Source organism: Neopelma chrysocephalum, unplaced genomic scaffold (assembly GCF_003984885.1).
Source record: "Neopelma chrysocephalum unplaced genomic scaffold, ASM398488v2 Primary Assembly neopelma1_122, whole genome shotgun sequence".
Taxonomy (NCBI): Eukaryota; Metazoa; Chordata; class Aves; order Passeriformes; family Pipridae; genus Neopelma; species Neopelma chrysocephalum.
In genome coordinates, this window is record NW_020897784.1 from 645,654 (window position 1) to 658,730 (window position 13,077).

Genomic DNA, 13,077 nt, shown 5'->3' on the forward strand with positions numbered 1-13,077 from the left:
TACAGCACAAGATATTTCTGTTTGCTCAGCAGAAAATCCTTTGAGCTTCTTGGTAGATTTCTGAAGTTTTTTCTCCCCAGTACTTGTTCTTGGGCTTTTCTTTTAAATACAAATAGTGCTGTTGGAAAAGGGCATGGGAAAAGCCACCATGGCTCAGAGTGCACAGGCCATATGGAGGGAGGAGTGGAGCGTTTCCCTGTGTGTGGGTAATCCTCTTTACCCTCCAGGCAGAGCCTCTGGCCATGAGCAGGGAGCTGAGCTGACCAGGAGCTCTCCATGGGAACATTTGTGCTTGTCCTTTCCCCTGTCCTATAGGAGCTGAAGGAAGTTGGGAAAGAGCAGTCGAAGGTGGCAGCTGAGCTGCCGGCAAACGTCTCCAAGAACAGATATGCCCACGTGCTGCCCTGTAAGTGCTGTCTCCTCCCTCCTCCCCCAGCATCCAGGGTGGGAGCTCACAGAGCAGTGCACAAGGACAGGCTCACCTTGAATCACTGCAGGGTTCAGTGCTTGGAAGCAGAAGGACTCTTGAAATGGGCCTTGGTTTCCTTTTTCCTGCTGCAGATTCAAGGCTTGATGGTTGGGCCAGGGCTGAGCCACCATCCTGCCCAGCTCCTCCAGCTGGGTGAGCCCTGCTCAGGATGGGTCCCAGCTGGAGACCAAAGGGGGTCCACGAGTGTCCCATGGCTCCTCTGATGAGCCTCATGACACCAGCTCTGCTTTCTGATCCCCTGGCAGCCCAGCTGGCAGGCAGTGCTCACCTTTTTAGGGAGAAGGTGCCTGGCCGAGCATGAAGCCTCCCTGATGGAGCTGCTGGGGCTTCTCCCACCATGTGATGTCCTGGTGAAGGGCTGCCATGGGGGTTCACCTGTGTGTGGTCTCTTTCAGATGACCACTCACGAGTCAAGCTGAGCCAGCTGGGGGAGGATCCACACTCAGACTACATCAATGCCAACTTCATGCCTGTGAGTGCCCACTCACCTTCCCCACAGAGACATGGCCACGGGGCACTGTCACAGAAACTCTACCTGGGTTGAGGCAGGGTGCCCTCCTCTGTGAGGGCTGGTGGGCACGAGCTGCTGGTGAAGGCTCAGCTGGCACAAGCTGGGGGTCAGGCAGAGATGTGTAGTTGCCCTTCAGCAGGAGTTGGTGGAGCCTGTCAGATGACAAACGCTGTGACACAGAGGTGTGAGTGTGGGGAGACTGGCAAGGCTCTCTGCTTTCTTCTTGTGGACTATCTATCCTCTTCCCTCACCTCCCAGCTTACTGCCCTGTGTCTGCCTGCTCTTTCTCCTTCTGGTCTGTGCAGCTGCATTTGAACAACTCTGGAGCTGTGCCCTCGCCTCCCATCCAGGAGTTGTTCCCAGGTAACAGGCAGGGCACGCAGCATGCATGTGCCAGTGAGTGAATCCTCAGAGCATGTGTGTGTTCAAGGGCAGAGAAACACCCTGAGGCCTTGCATGCTCACCCTACCCTCAGCTGTGAGTGGGAAGCACAGGGAAGACCCAGATCTGTCTTTCCCTGGTTAGGCCAAAATGAGGAACTGCTTGGAGGGAAGCAGTGTGGGTCACTTCTTTATCCCAAATGTGTAGAGAGCACGTGCTGGGCAGCACATGCTTTCTGTGAAATCAGCTGCTTCTGAGATCAGCTGCCTGGGAACTGTGCCCATGTGGACTAAGAGCAACCACAAAAGCACACCAGGCACTGACTGTCCACCTGCCTCGGCGACCTGCCAACTCCTCTTGCTCTTATCTGCCTCTCATGCAGGGCTACACATCCCAGCAGGAGTTCATTGCCACCCAGGGGCCCCTCAAGAAAACCATAGAGGACTTCTGGAGGCTGGTGTGGGAGCAAAATGTCTGCAACATCATCATGCTGACAGTGTGCATGGAGAATGGGCGGGTAGGTCGGTGCCAGCCTCAGCCCAGCCCAGACCCAGACCCAGCTGAGCCCAGAGCTGGGTTCATTCCCTTCACAAAATCCCTGCTCCAGTGTGCCTCCAGGGTGAGCATGGACCACACAGCTTCCCTGACAGGCAGTTTGGGGGAACATCTGTGCAGCTGAGCCTTAGTTTGGGGCAGGCAGTGGAGCTTAGCTAGGACCATGCCCATTGCCCTCAGATATTTCTGCACAATCTGAAATTGCCACATCCCCTGGATGAGCCATCTCACACGGACCATTCCTTCAGTCTGGAGGGATGATGAGATCTGCACAGGTCCTTTTCTGTGGAGGAGGCTGAGATCCAAACAAAGGGCTGGTGGGGGAGAGCCATGCAAAACTCCCGGTGGGGAGGGGAAGGAGGGGGAGGAGGTCTGCTCCCCAAGATCTGTCCTGGCTCCTTGCACAGCTGCTGCTCTCCAGATCCTCCCAGGGAGCCAGAAGGTCATCTGGGCCTTCACTGGCCTCACTGGGCCCCTGTTCTACCTGTGCTTCAGGTCCTCTGTGATCATTACTGGCCGTCGGAATCCGCCCCGGTCTCCTATGGGCAGGTGCAGGTCCACCTGCTGACCCAGAGCAGCTCTGAGGAGTGGACCATGCGTGAGTTCAAGCTGTGGCACGTGAGTACAGACTCAAGGGGACACGGGGACCTGTCAAGGGCTGGGGGTTTGCGTGGGAGGCTCTGTCATTTCTCCTTGGTGGCGGTGGCATAACTTCCTTTCCCTGCCATTTTCGGGGCTCGGAGAAGGCCCAGGCCCTGGGGAGCAGGCTGCTGCTTCAGGTGGGTGACACAGAGGTGTCCAGCATGTGTCACCCTGCTCTCCACTGTGTTGGCCTGCAGCTCCCAGGGCATGTTCCCTGGCAGTCAAAGGCAGGCCTCCTCCCTCCCACCTCCATGTGTCCCAGCGTGGCAGGGGGCTGTGGGGGAGCAGGAGGAGCAGGAACCACCAGGCAGTGCAGCAGACCTGGTGCTGGCTGTTCCCTGCAGCTGAGCCAGGTGTCCTCAAGCACCCAGGTGCTCCCAGGGCTGCAGGGTGCGAGTCTGCCCCTGTCCCAGGGGGCTGCACACCCACCACCAACACCCCCCTGCAGGAGGGTCTCCGGGCAGAGCGATTCGTGTCCCACCTGCACTACACAGCCTGGCCCGACCACAGGATCCCAGAGTCCACGACTTCCATCATGACCTTCCGAGAGCTGGCCCGGGAGCACATCCAGAGCACTAGGGATGCAGGGCCAACCCTCGTGCACTGCAGGTGAGGCTCTGTCCCAGGGGGTGGTGGGAGGGGACAGTGGGGAAGGGCAGGGGCGGGTGAGGGTCCATCTCATGCACAAACTGTGAGGGAAAGCAGTGCCTGGGAGACACAGCTGATCTGTGGAGTCTCTTGCTCAGGGTGTTGGGGAATATAGGTCTGCTGGCTGCCTGCCCACGGCCCCAGGGCAGGGGCAGGTGGAGATTGTGAGCACCAACCCAGGGCAGCCTGAATGGCTCCTCAGCCCCCTGCCGTGCTGGGACCAGTGCCTGGGGGTGCTCGGACAGTGCCCAGGGAGCAGCCTGTGGGAGCGTGTCTAGCAGCCAGAAGGGTGGTGTCAGGCCATGTTTAAGCTTTGCTGCCTGTTCTTTCAGTGCTGGCGTGGGCCGCACTGGCACCTTCATTGCCCTGGACCGGCTGCTGCAGCAGATGAAGCAGGAGAAGGTGGTGGACATTTTTGGTGTTGTTTACACCTTGCGGATGAACCGGTACCTGATGATTCAGACGCTGGTGAGACCTCTGTTCCCTCTGCTCCCTCTTGCCCCTGGCCCCTCGCTCCATGGCATTGAAGCTCACCAGGCTGCCAGCTGGATGAGCTGGCTGGCCAGCCACAGCACCCCCAGGATGGTCCCCAGCCTGTCCCTGTGTCATGGTGCCTCTCTAAGCAGCAGCTCAGCTGGAGTGGAAATTGCTGAGCGGGGGTCTTCAGTGGCTTCATGCCCTGCTAGACCTACAGAGTCTCAGAGACCTCCCAGGAGGCTCAGAAACACCCCAGAGCACTGAGGAACAGGATCAGGCCCTTTGCAGGCAATTTTTAACCCACACCATGTTGTTGGCCTGTGGTGCTCCACAGTCTGTCTCATATCTCCAGTCCTTGAGGCTGGGACAAGGTGTCAGAACGGACAGAGAGACCTGACAGGATCATGGGATTCTCAGACTGCAGCAGCCAGGACCTTCTGGGCACAAATCCTGGGCTTTTAGGGCATAATGTAGGAGCCCTCTGCCCAGCAGCCAGTGCCATACACACCCTCTCATGCTGTCTGTGTAGTGTGATGGTCTGTGTTGCTGTCTGCCTTTGCCTTCCAGTCCCAGTACATTTTCCTGCACAGCTGTATCCTGGACAAGATCTTGGAGGAACCTCTCCTGGGTTTATCAGGGACAGAGAGGTAAGGGCTTGCTGTTCTTTGCCACTCTATCCACGCCAATCCACGACCCCTCCAGACAGCAAGCTGGGATCCAGCCCCCAGCTTGACCCTTGGCTACAGGAGGGAAGGACAGGGAAGCCCAACCAGCCATCCCACCTGGTGTTTTGAATGGGGTCAGCACAGGGCTGGTTGTTCCCTGCAGCATGGGGAGCCCAGCACAGAACAAAGGGCCAGATCTTTGCCAGTGCCAAAGATCTGCAGAGCTGTCCTGGGGAAGGCATTTCTCTCAGCCCCTGCCTTCCCAGCCCACAGGGTTGCCCTAGAGATAAGTTCAAACTGGAGAGGCTCATGGCAGCTGGTGGCCTCGGGATGTCCCTCCTAATGGAGGCCAAGAGGATGGAGCAATGTCCCTCTGGGCATGGCTTTGGCCACCTACCTCATTGTCTTGGGGACTACCTCTGAAGGTCATGTACCCATCTTTGTGGTCAGATTGTCTCCTCCCTCATGCAGAACAGGATGTCCTTGTCCTTACTGCCTCTAGGGAATGAGCCCTGGGCTGTGCCACACCCGAGACCTACCTTTGTCTGAGGGAGAGCACATTGTCACGGGCCACAGCTGGGCTGGGGATCTGGGAGACCCCTGGCATTTGAGGGGTGAAGGTCTGCTCACAGCCCTGTCCCACCTGCTGCAGACACAGCCTGGGTGCTGCTGAGTGAGCTCAGCCTCACTGTTATGCCCCGGTTTTCTTCCCAGGTCCTGCCCCATCCCGCTGAAGAGCTTTGCCCAGCACTATGCCCAGATGGCAGCCAAGTCCCACATGGGCTTCCTGAGGGAGTATGAGGTGAGAGCTGTCCTGGGCAGGTACAGGGAGTGCTGCCATGGCTATATGTGCTGGGGGAACCTGGGGAGAGATTGCACCTGTTCAGGGTGGGGGTCACCCCATAAGTGCCTCCTGAGTGGGTCCCATGCCCCAGTTTCCGAGTTTCCTGGGTGTCCTGGCAGTGTCCCCTCTCCATGGCATTGCATCCCCAGGCAATACGTCCCTCACACGTCTTGCACTGATCACTGTCAGTCCATGACCCACTCCTTCCCAGGTTCAATGCAGAGTAGGGACCTACCTGGACACCAGCAGCCCTCTCCTGACAGCATGGCACAGACCTGGCAGCCCGCCCCAGAGGTGGTCTCATGGCACCCCTGCTCAGGCTTCTTCATGTGGAGCCATGACCTCCCCATTGCCAAGTCCAAGTGTCCTCAGGAGTCCCCAGTTCCTCCTCCTCCTGACCCTTCCCACTCACTGCTCCCTCCACTTTCACTCTGGCAGACCCTCCTGGAAGTTGTCAAAGAAGAAGCCAGCTCTGCATCACCACCTTCAGGCAGCCAGCAGACACAGCCCTCTTCCAGCATCCTCCCATGTAAGTGCCCTGACACCTCGCATCCTCTTCCTTCTTGTTCCTCTTCCTCGTGCGTGGAGCCAGGCTGGAGCAGGGCCGGTGGTCCACAACATAAGAAAGTACTTTGAGACTTTGGTGACTCCACTAGAAGACTATTGAGGTGCTTGGGATGGAGCACATGGTTTGGGATGGGGATAGGTAGGTTTGCTCAGCCTGGAGGAGTGAAGGCAAAGGGGAGATGTTATTGCTGATTTCAGCTCCCTGTGGGAAGGCACAGGGAAAACAGAGAGTCTTCTCAGAGGTGTGCCATGGAGGGACAAGAGGCAAGGGGGATGATTTGGAAGGGTAATCCAACTCAGCAGGAGGAATGGTGAATTCCCATGAAGGTGGTCAAACACTGGAACAGAGGCCCAGAGCAGGGTCTCCATCCTTGGAGACAGGCAGATTTCCATTGGCTCAGACACTGCACTACAGGTGTTGGCTTTGAGTAGGAGGTTGGGATAGACACCTGTCTTTTGGGAGCCAAGATTCATCGGCTGGAGACAAGCACTGCAGAAGGGAGTGCCTTTGCCAAGAAATGGTGAAAGGGGCACTGGATTTCTGCAGTCAATCTGCAGAAGCTGTGTGAGCTCAAGAGTGCCCTGGATCCCTCCAGCTCCTACATATTTTGCAGATGATCGCTCCAGAGTGAAGTTTTCCCTGCTGGAACAGGGTCCTTTCTCAGGACTCCTGCAGGTGTGGCGTGTCCCGGTGAGTCACACTCCCAGCAGCAATGCCCACCCTGGTGCCTTGGTCCCCCATCCTCGCCATGTCCCCACTCCCTGATGGGTCCTGCACTGCACCACTGGTCACTGTGGTCCTGTGTGGACAAGAGGGGACTGCAAGCACTGAGAATGTGTCTTCCCTCACCTGCCCAGTTTGGGCTGTCCTCACTTCCCTCCCTCAGTGCTTTCTTTTCTCTTCTTGCCTTCTGACCTGCTGAGCTTCCCTTCTCTTCCTGGCCTCTCCTGCAGCCACCTGGGCTGACAAGGCACCTGTGCCATGCTCTCCAGCAGGAGAGTGACATTTCTATTTCCCACCCAGGGCTGCAGCCCCAGCAGGGACTATCTGGCTGTCCAGGGCCCTGACAAGCTGACCATGGAGGATTTCTGGACCCTGGTGTGGGAACAGGATGTTCACACCATCCTAACACTTCTCCTATGGCAGGACAAGGGGGAGGTAAGGCACTGTGCCCACTTATGCCATGGCCCAGCAGGGATCTGTTCAATGGAGTTGGAATTAGCACAGCTCCTGGAACTCTTCAGTGCCTCCTGAGGCCTGGGTGCAAATCCAGCTTAGCTAAAGCTGGACCTTTCCTGTGTCCAGATGCTCCCACAGCTTGTCACAGGAGACGGGTTCTGCCTGTCCCCCATGCCTGGACTCGGCTGGTGCCCTTCAAACTGCATCTGCATGGCATCAAGGGCAGCAGCTCCTGCTCTGCCCAGCTGAGGTGTAGACATTGTCTGAGCAGGTTCCTATTGCCAGGGTTCTCAGAGGAGCTGGCTGAACCTGCTGGTGTTCCCAAAACTCCCTTGGGGTTTACCTAGAGAACGAACTGAGATGGAGAGATGCTGGGGGTGCTCTTGGTCCAACCCCACCACAGACCCCTAAGACAGTGACTGATATGACAGACAATGGCCATCCACTGGAAGCCAAACTCCCTGTTGCACACAGGTCCAAGGTGAGGCGTGCTGGCCCCTGGAAGGAGACTCACTCTGCACAAAGACACTGACCATCCATTGTGGCCCAGAGAAGCTTGTCTCGGGATGGAGATGCACCCAGCTCAAACTGAAGCACGTATGTGTCCATGGGGCTGTCCTGGCTCCCACCTCCTGGGATGGAGTGTGTCTGTAGGGCCCTGTAGGGGCTGAAAGGTTTGTGGGGACTTCTCCAGGTGGCAAGAGCAGAGTGCCAGCAGTCCAGAAATGCAGGAGTGAGTCTGGATTGCAGAACTGAGTGGACACAGGAAATGCACCAGAGAGGCCTTGGGGGCTTCCCCCACCCCTTGCTGATAGGTCTTTCTGACCTTCTTTGAAAAGGTCCCCTCAGCAGGGGCAGGTTGGGGTGCCGTGGGGAAGGAGAGCAGGTTGCCAGAGTCACTGTACCCACTGCGTGGGTGGTGGGCAGTGCCCCAGCAGAGATGCCTGGACAGCTTTACAGAAGCTGGCAGTAAGCTCAGGAAAGCATCAGAGAGCCTAAGGATGGGAGAACTGGGACCCCTCAGCATCCAAAGTCGCCCATCCCTCCCCAACAGACGTCAGCTCTTTGTGTCTCACCAGGAGAAGAAAGGAAAGGAGAGGCAGGTACAGAGGTTCCTGTACACACTCTGGAGCAGCAAGAAGCAGCCCGATGTGCAGAGCCTGGTGGAGCTGCTCACGGCTGTCAGACGGTGCCTGCCCCACCGGAGGAGAACCAGTCCTCTCCTGCTGCACTGCAGGTACCCCTGCTCACACCTCCATCCATGGGCAGCCTCCCTGAGCTGGGAGCTACCAGGCTTTGTAGCACCTTGGTGTGGTGCCAGCAAGCCTTCCCCTCCACCACAGACCCTGAGGCTTTGGGGCATGTTGAGAATAGGTCCATGGGAGCCTGGGGAAGTTCTGAGCCTGGGAGGTCACAGGGAGCAGTGTTCTGCCAAGGACTGGGACAAGGGAGGGCAAACAGGGCTGGGCCAGGGGTGAGCGTGGGTGGAGCAGGCATTCCCAGACTGAGGTGCCCAGGCCATTCCTGGACTGACTGCTGGGATCCTGCAAGCAGCAGCACTGACGTCCTCACCTGCTTGCACACAGAGAGAGCTCACAGTCCTACAGTGCCAACACTGTCTTCTTTGGACTGGTGCCTTCTTTCAAAGAGGTTCAGCTCAGCCTGGCCTGGCATCAGTGACCCTCCCTTGTCCCCTGCAGTGGTGACATGAGCCAGATAGGGACACTGATCTCCCTGGATTGCCTGTTGCACCAGATGAAAGCTGAGAGAATCGTGGACATCTATGGCGTGACCCTCCAGCTGGCCCGAAGCTGCTGCCTCATGACCCCGACTCTGGTAGGTGGGAAGGAGAAGGGGTGGAGGGCTGGGCAGAGCAGAGCCTTTGTGCTGACCTGCCTGGAGCTGGTGGCATCCTGCCCACTCCCAGGTGCTCCCTGTCTAGCCTAGGCACGGATTTACTTCGTGCTTCCTCCCCGCCCTGTGGCTCTGCCGGCTGCTGAGGGCACTGTCTTCTCCCAGGGCACAGTTTTCCATCTTCTCAGTTCTGGAGTTAAGATCAGTTAAATTGTATGTGAGCTCACAGTAAATGCAAGGCACTCTTCCCATTGTATCCTGTGGATTGTGGAGCACCGGTGTCATCCCACATGACAAACCTGCCTGCTCTCCCTTGGCACCTGGACGTGCCTGTCAGCCCGGGTACCCGGGACCTGCTGGCTCTCCCCCGGTCCAGTGCCTTTCCTGCCACATCCCCCAGGCCCAGAGCCTGCTGTCACAGCCAGGGCTGCCTGCCAGGGGGACAGTGGGACACGCTGCCACAAAAGCAGGTGCCCTGTGGGCCATGGCACTGTGATGGTGCCACAGCTGTGCCGTGGCAGCCCAGCCTTGCAGGCCTCAGTGTGCAGCTCCTGACGGGCGCCCGTGGCACCGATGCCTCTGGACAGAGCTTCAATTGCTGCAGCTGCTGAATGAGCTCATGCACATCCCTAGAAACGCTGCCCACAGGGCACAGCAGAACTGGGCCAGATCTCCCTGCGGCTTCCGAGCTGCAGAGCCTCCTTCAAGAAGCTAATTGCATTCTTAATTAATGTGAACCATGTGCATGGCGGGAGCCTGAGGAGGGCAAGGCATCCGCTGCCTCCGCCTCAGAGCTGCTTTGTGTTCCCACAGCTCTGGCCGTGCAGGGACACAATGTGCCCACAAAGGCACAGCAAGTGCCCATCAAACACCGCTGTCCCGCTGAAGGGGGGCAGCAGAGGAGCTGCCTTCCCACCTCCTCAAGCAGTGGTCACTCGGATCACAGCACGGCCAGCAGGGGAGCGGCGGGGCTGCCCTCCAGCCTCCTCCATCCCTGCAGGGGCTTGCCAGCACCCCTTTATCTCTGGTGGAGGCATGCTGCTCTAGTGCCGGGGGCATCAGTTGATTTTTTTCTGGGGGGAAACAAGGAGGAAGATGAACCTTTGATGGATAAACCATGGATACTAAGCACCAGCAGCTCCAGCACGGTGCGTGTCCCGGGGGATGTGCTCTTGCATGTGGCCAGGCACTGAGTGTGCCTGGGCTGAAGTCGACCCCGGGCTGTCACTGCAGATTTCACAATCAGACCCAGCGCATTGAAAACATGCTCTGGTGACCTGGAGCCTCAGCCATTGTGTGATCTGTGGAGCCCTTCGTGGGGCTGAACCCGCCGCTGCAGGGAGGAGGCTCCTCGTGACTTGTGGCTCAGCCAGCGCATTAGCAGCTGTTCAGAGGCCCCTCCATGAGTCCCTAATCCCCCCTGCCCACTGCCACGTGATTCCAACCCACACCATTTGCTGGCTGGCCCTGCCCTCCAGCTCTGTGTCCTGAATACAGCTTCATTCACCTTCCCCACATCTCGCCTTCCTCAGAGCCTGCCTGGTCAGTCCTGGGTGTTTGTAGCCTGGTGTCATTTTGGAGCAGCCTGGCATTTGGGCAGAACTTCGTATCAAACCCACAGGGGACTTGAGGCCTCTGAAGCCACATTTGGAATGGATAGATCATTTTGGTGATCTTAAAAAGAGACAAAAAATGCAACTGGGCTAAAAACACACAGATATTTTTGTGTACCTCTGAGAGCCTGCAAGCATCTGCCCTCATCCGCTGTCAGCACCTGACTCAGGTATGCTGGGAATACACCAAGGGAAACTTCTGCTCCAGGGGTACTTCCCTCGCAGCCTTGGGACCAAACTCCACGCACTCCATCCAGCTCCACGCTCGGCAGCATCACTGGAGTTGCTCTTTGCTCTTGTTTTGGATGCAACCACAGCACATCCAAAAGCCATGGGGCACTTGGATTGTTCCTCCCCGTCTCAGATGGGGTGTTTCTCTCAGCTCCATCACGGGGGGATGAAGTAGGGGGAAACAAACATGGTGCAACAGGCTTGAATCTTCCTTTCCGGGCAACAGTGGTGACACAGGACCATCATGGACCACTTGGGAGAGCAAATCCTGCTCTGCTATCAGACACTGTTCCTTAATTAGGATTTTGTAAGGCAAATCGCAGGGTTAGTCTGTGAGCAGGAGGTCTCTGTCAGAAAGCTGACTCTGACTCCCCTTTCTCTCTTGCAGGACCAGTACATGTTCCTGTACTCCTGCATCCAGGACATCATCACCCAGAATCAGCCCTAACACTGCTCGGCCCTTCCTGGCACGATCCTGCCCTGCCCCTCTCTGGGGTCCTGGGCGGAGCTGGGGTGAGAGCCCTGAGGGACTCCTGGCACAGAGTGAGCCCTGCAGCGAGCAGTGACCTACCCTGGCACTGTCACCATCTCACCCCAGGTGATGTGAGCAGCAGCACGGGGCCTTCTGGACAGACTGACAGTGTCCTGCCATGCACTGCCACGGCCCCTCGGTGCAGACACAGCAAGGGGCTGGGCAGGATGCTCTCTTGCTTTGGACATCTCCAGGATTCCTGGTGCCTGAAAGGTTTGCTAACTCCCCCTGCAGTTCACAGGGCAGCTGTGGGGCTCTGTGGTGCCCCTGAGGTCCAACAGGAGCACAGAGCACCACGGTCTCCACGTGCCCACGGGCACCGGCGTGTCGAGGTCTCAGATGTGCTGTGGACAGAGCACTGTGGGACCTGCCTTGTCTTGGCTAGTGGAACAGTCTTAGGTACAAACAATAAACAGCCCTAGGAAAGCGTGTGCCCATAGGGTGGGCTGGCTTTTGTGGGCTCTCAGTGGTGTGAAGGCTGCAGTTTAGCAGCTGTTCCCAAAAGGGCAGCTGTGTCCCCAGCCATGGGAATCAGCAGTGTCCCTTGGGCACTCCAGATGCTGAAGTCCATTGCACACAGCAGCTTCTGCTCACTTTCATCTGCTCCTGCCCCTGAGGCAATACTTCTGCAGTGAATCTCCAGCCCACCCACAGCTTTGTGAGGAAGGGACACATTTTCAGATGAAGCCTGGGCTCAAAGTTGTGAACCTGCTGGCTGCTCAGCACCAGGGACCAGGGCAAGGCCACATGGTCCAGCTGACATACTGGCAAGCAGCTGGCAGCCCCAGCAGCCCTGCTGCTCTGGGAACTGGGTCATCAATGCAGGGACATGGGTGCTCTGCACAAGCTGAAATCATAAGCAGCAACTCTGTTGAGCTGCAAGTGCAGGACAGAAGAAAGAGTTTAAAAAAAAAAAAGGCAGATGATTTCACAAGCATATTCCTGGGGTAGAAAAAACTGTAACTGGGACCCTGTTTATCTTCCTTCACTCCTTCCAGCAGCATGGGGCTACAGTGCAGTCTGAAAGGAGCACTCCTGTCCCAGTGTGGCCCACACTCCTGCCCATAATACTGTGCCCAATGGGAGCTGCCTTGGAACAGGGTGAGGAGACACAAAAGGTATGATGAGGGGGTCCCAAGACCTGTTATAAGGAACAGAGAGCCCCAGATGGGTGACTGAAGTTGGCCAGTCATCCTACCATCCCTGTGTTTCCACAAGCAGCTTCTCCCTCTTCCAAAGCAAGGATCCTGCTGTCTGCACCCCAGAATGGGACACCCAGGGCACATCAGCATTCCCAGCACTGGGATGATGCCTCTTTTGCAATGGGGTATCCCTTTTCCCCCTCTCCTAAATCACGTTTTTGGCACTTGCTGTCCCCACTCACCTCCTGTTCCCACCACCCAACGTCCATCCCCACCACCCACCAGTGCAGTGCAGCCCCCAGTCCTGTGTCCTGCCCACTGTCCTTTGCACCCACTTTCCAGGTGTGGCCACAGGCAGGGTGGGAGCAGTGTCTCCCTTCACTCAACATACCTTCCCTACTGCAGGCACAGCTGCTCAGTTCCCTGTGCCACCCACTCCTTCCCTGCATTCCATGCTCTACTCCCAGCTCCAAGCTGCAGCACTCGTGGGCTGGAGGAAACCCAGACAGGGCAGAGCCTTAGCCCTCTGCAGGGCTGGTTTTCCTCCCACCCTGGACATGCTGTGTGTGCTGTGCTGGCTTCACCACAGCCCAGAGCATCCTGAGTCACCCATGGTCACCCTCACTCACCCTGACCTGCATTGTCCTGGATCCAGCTGCTGTTCAAAAATGTTTCCATGTCACCACATCTTTGTGCCAGGGTCACCCGCCAGAGGGATGTGACCCATCACTCACTGCTCAGCCTG

General features: G+C 57.5%; 1 protein-coding gene across 4 annotated transcripts in view; it reads left to right on the top strand.

Moving 5' to 3' along the window:
- Positions 1-11,617, top strand: part of LOC113974519 (receptor-type tyrosine-protein phosphatase V-like) — a 40,072-nt gene extending 28,455 nt beyond the window's left edge. For 3 of the 4 annotated variants that reach the window (XM_027697688.1, XM_027697690.1, XM_027697689.1), the window contains 15 exons: positions 316-406; positions 886-962; positions 1,765-1,899; positions 2,433-2,555; positions 3,028-3,188; positions 3,560-3,695; positions 4,272-4,351; positions 5,084-5,171; positions 5,652-5,742; positions 6,395-6,471; positions 6,805-6,939; positions 7,435-7,557; positions 8,040-8,197; positions 8,661-8,796; positions 11,047-11,617. In XM_027697688.1, coding sequence (XP_027553489.1) covers positions 316-406; positions 886-962; positions 1,765-1,899; positions 2,433-2,555; positions 3,028-3,188; positions 3,560-3,695; positions 4,272-4,351; positions 5,084-5,171; positions 5,652-5,742; positions 6,395-6,471; positions 6,805-6,939; positions 7,435-7,557; positions 8,040-8,197; positions 8,661-8,796; positions 11,047-11,106 — 1,671 coding nt within the window. In that variant the 3' untranslated portion in view covers positions 11,107-11,617. Of the gene's footprint in view, positions 1-315; positions 407-885; positions 963-1,306; positions 1,365-1,764; positions 1,900-2,432; positions 2,556-3,027; positions 3,189-3,559; positions 3,696-4,271; positions 4,352-5,083; positions 5,172-5,651; positions 5,743-6,394; positions 6,472-6,804; positions 6,940-7,434; positions 7,558-8,039; positions 8,198-8,660; positions 8,797-11,046 lie in introns of those variants that run through there. The other variant, XM_027697691.1, reaches the window with a different exon arrangement.
- The last annotated feature ends 1,460 nt before the right edge of the window (positions 11,618-13,077 follow it).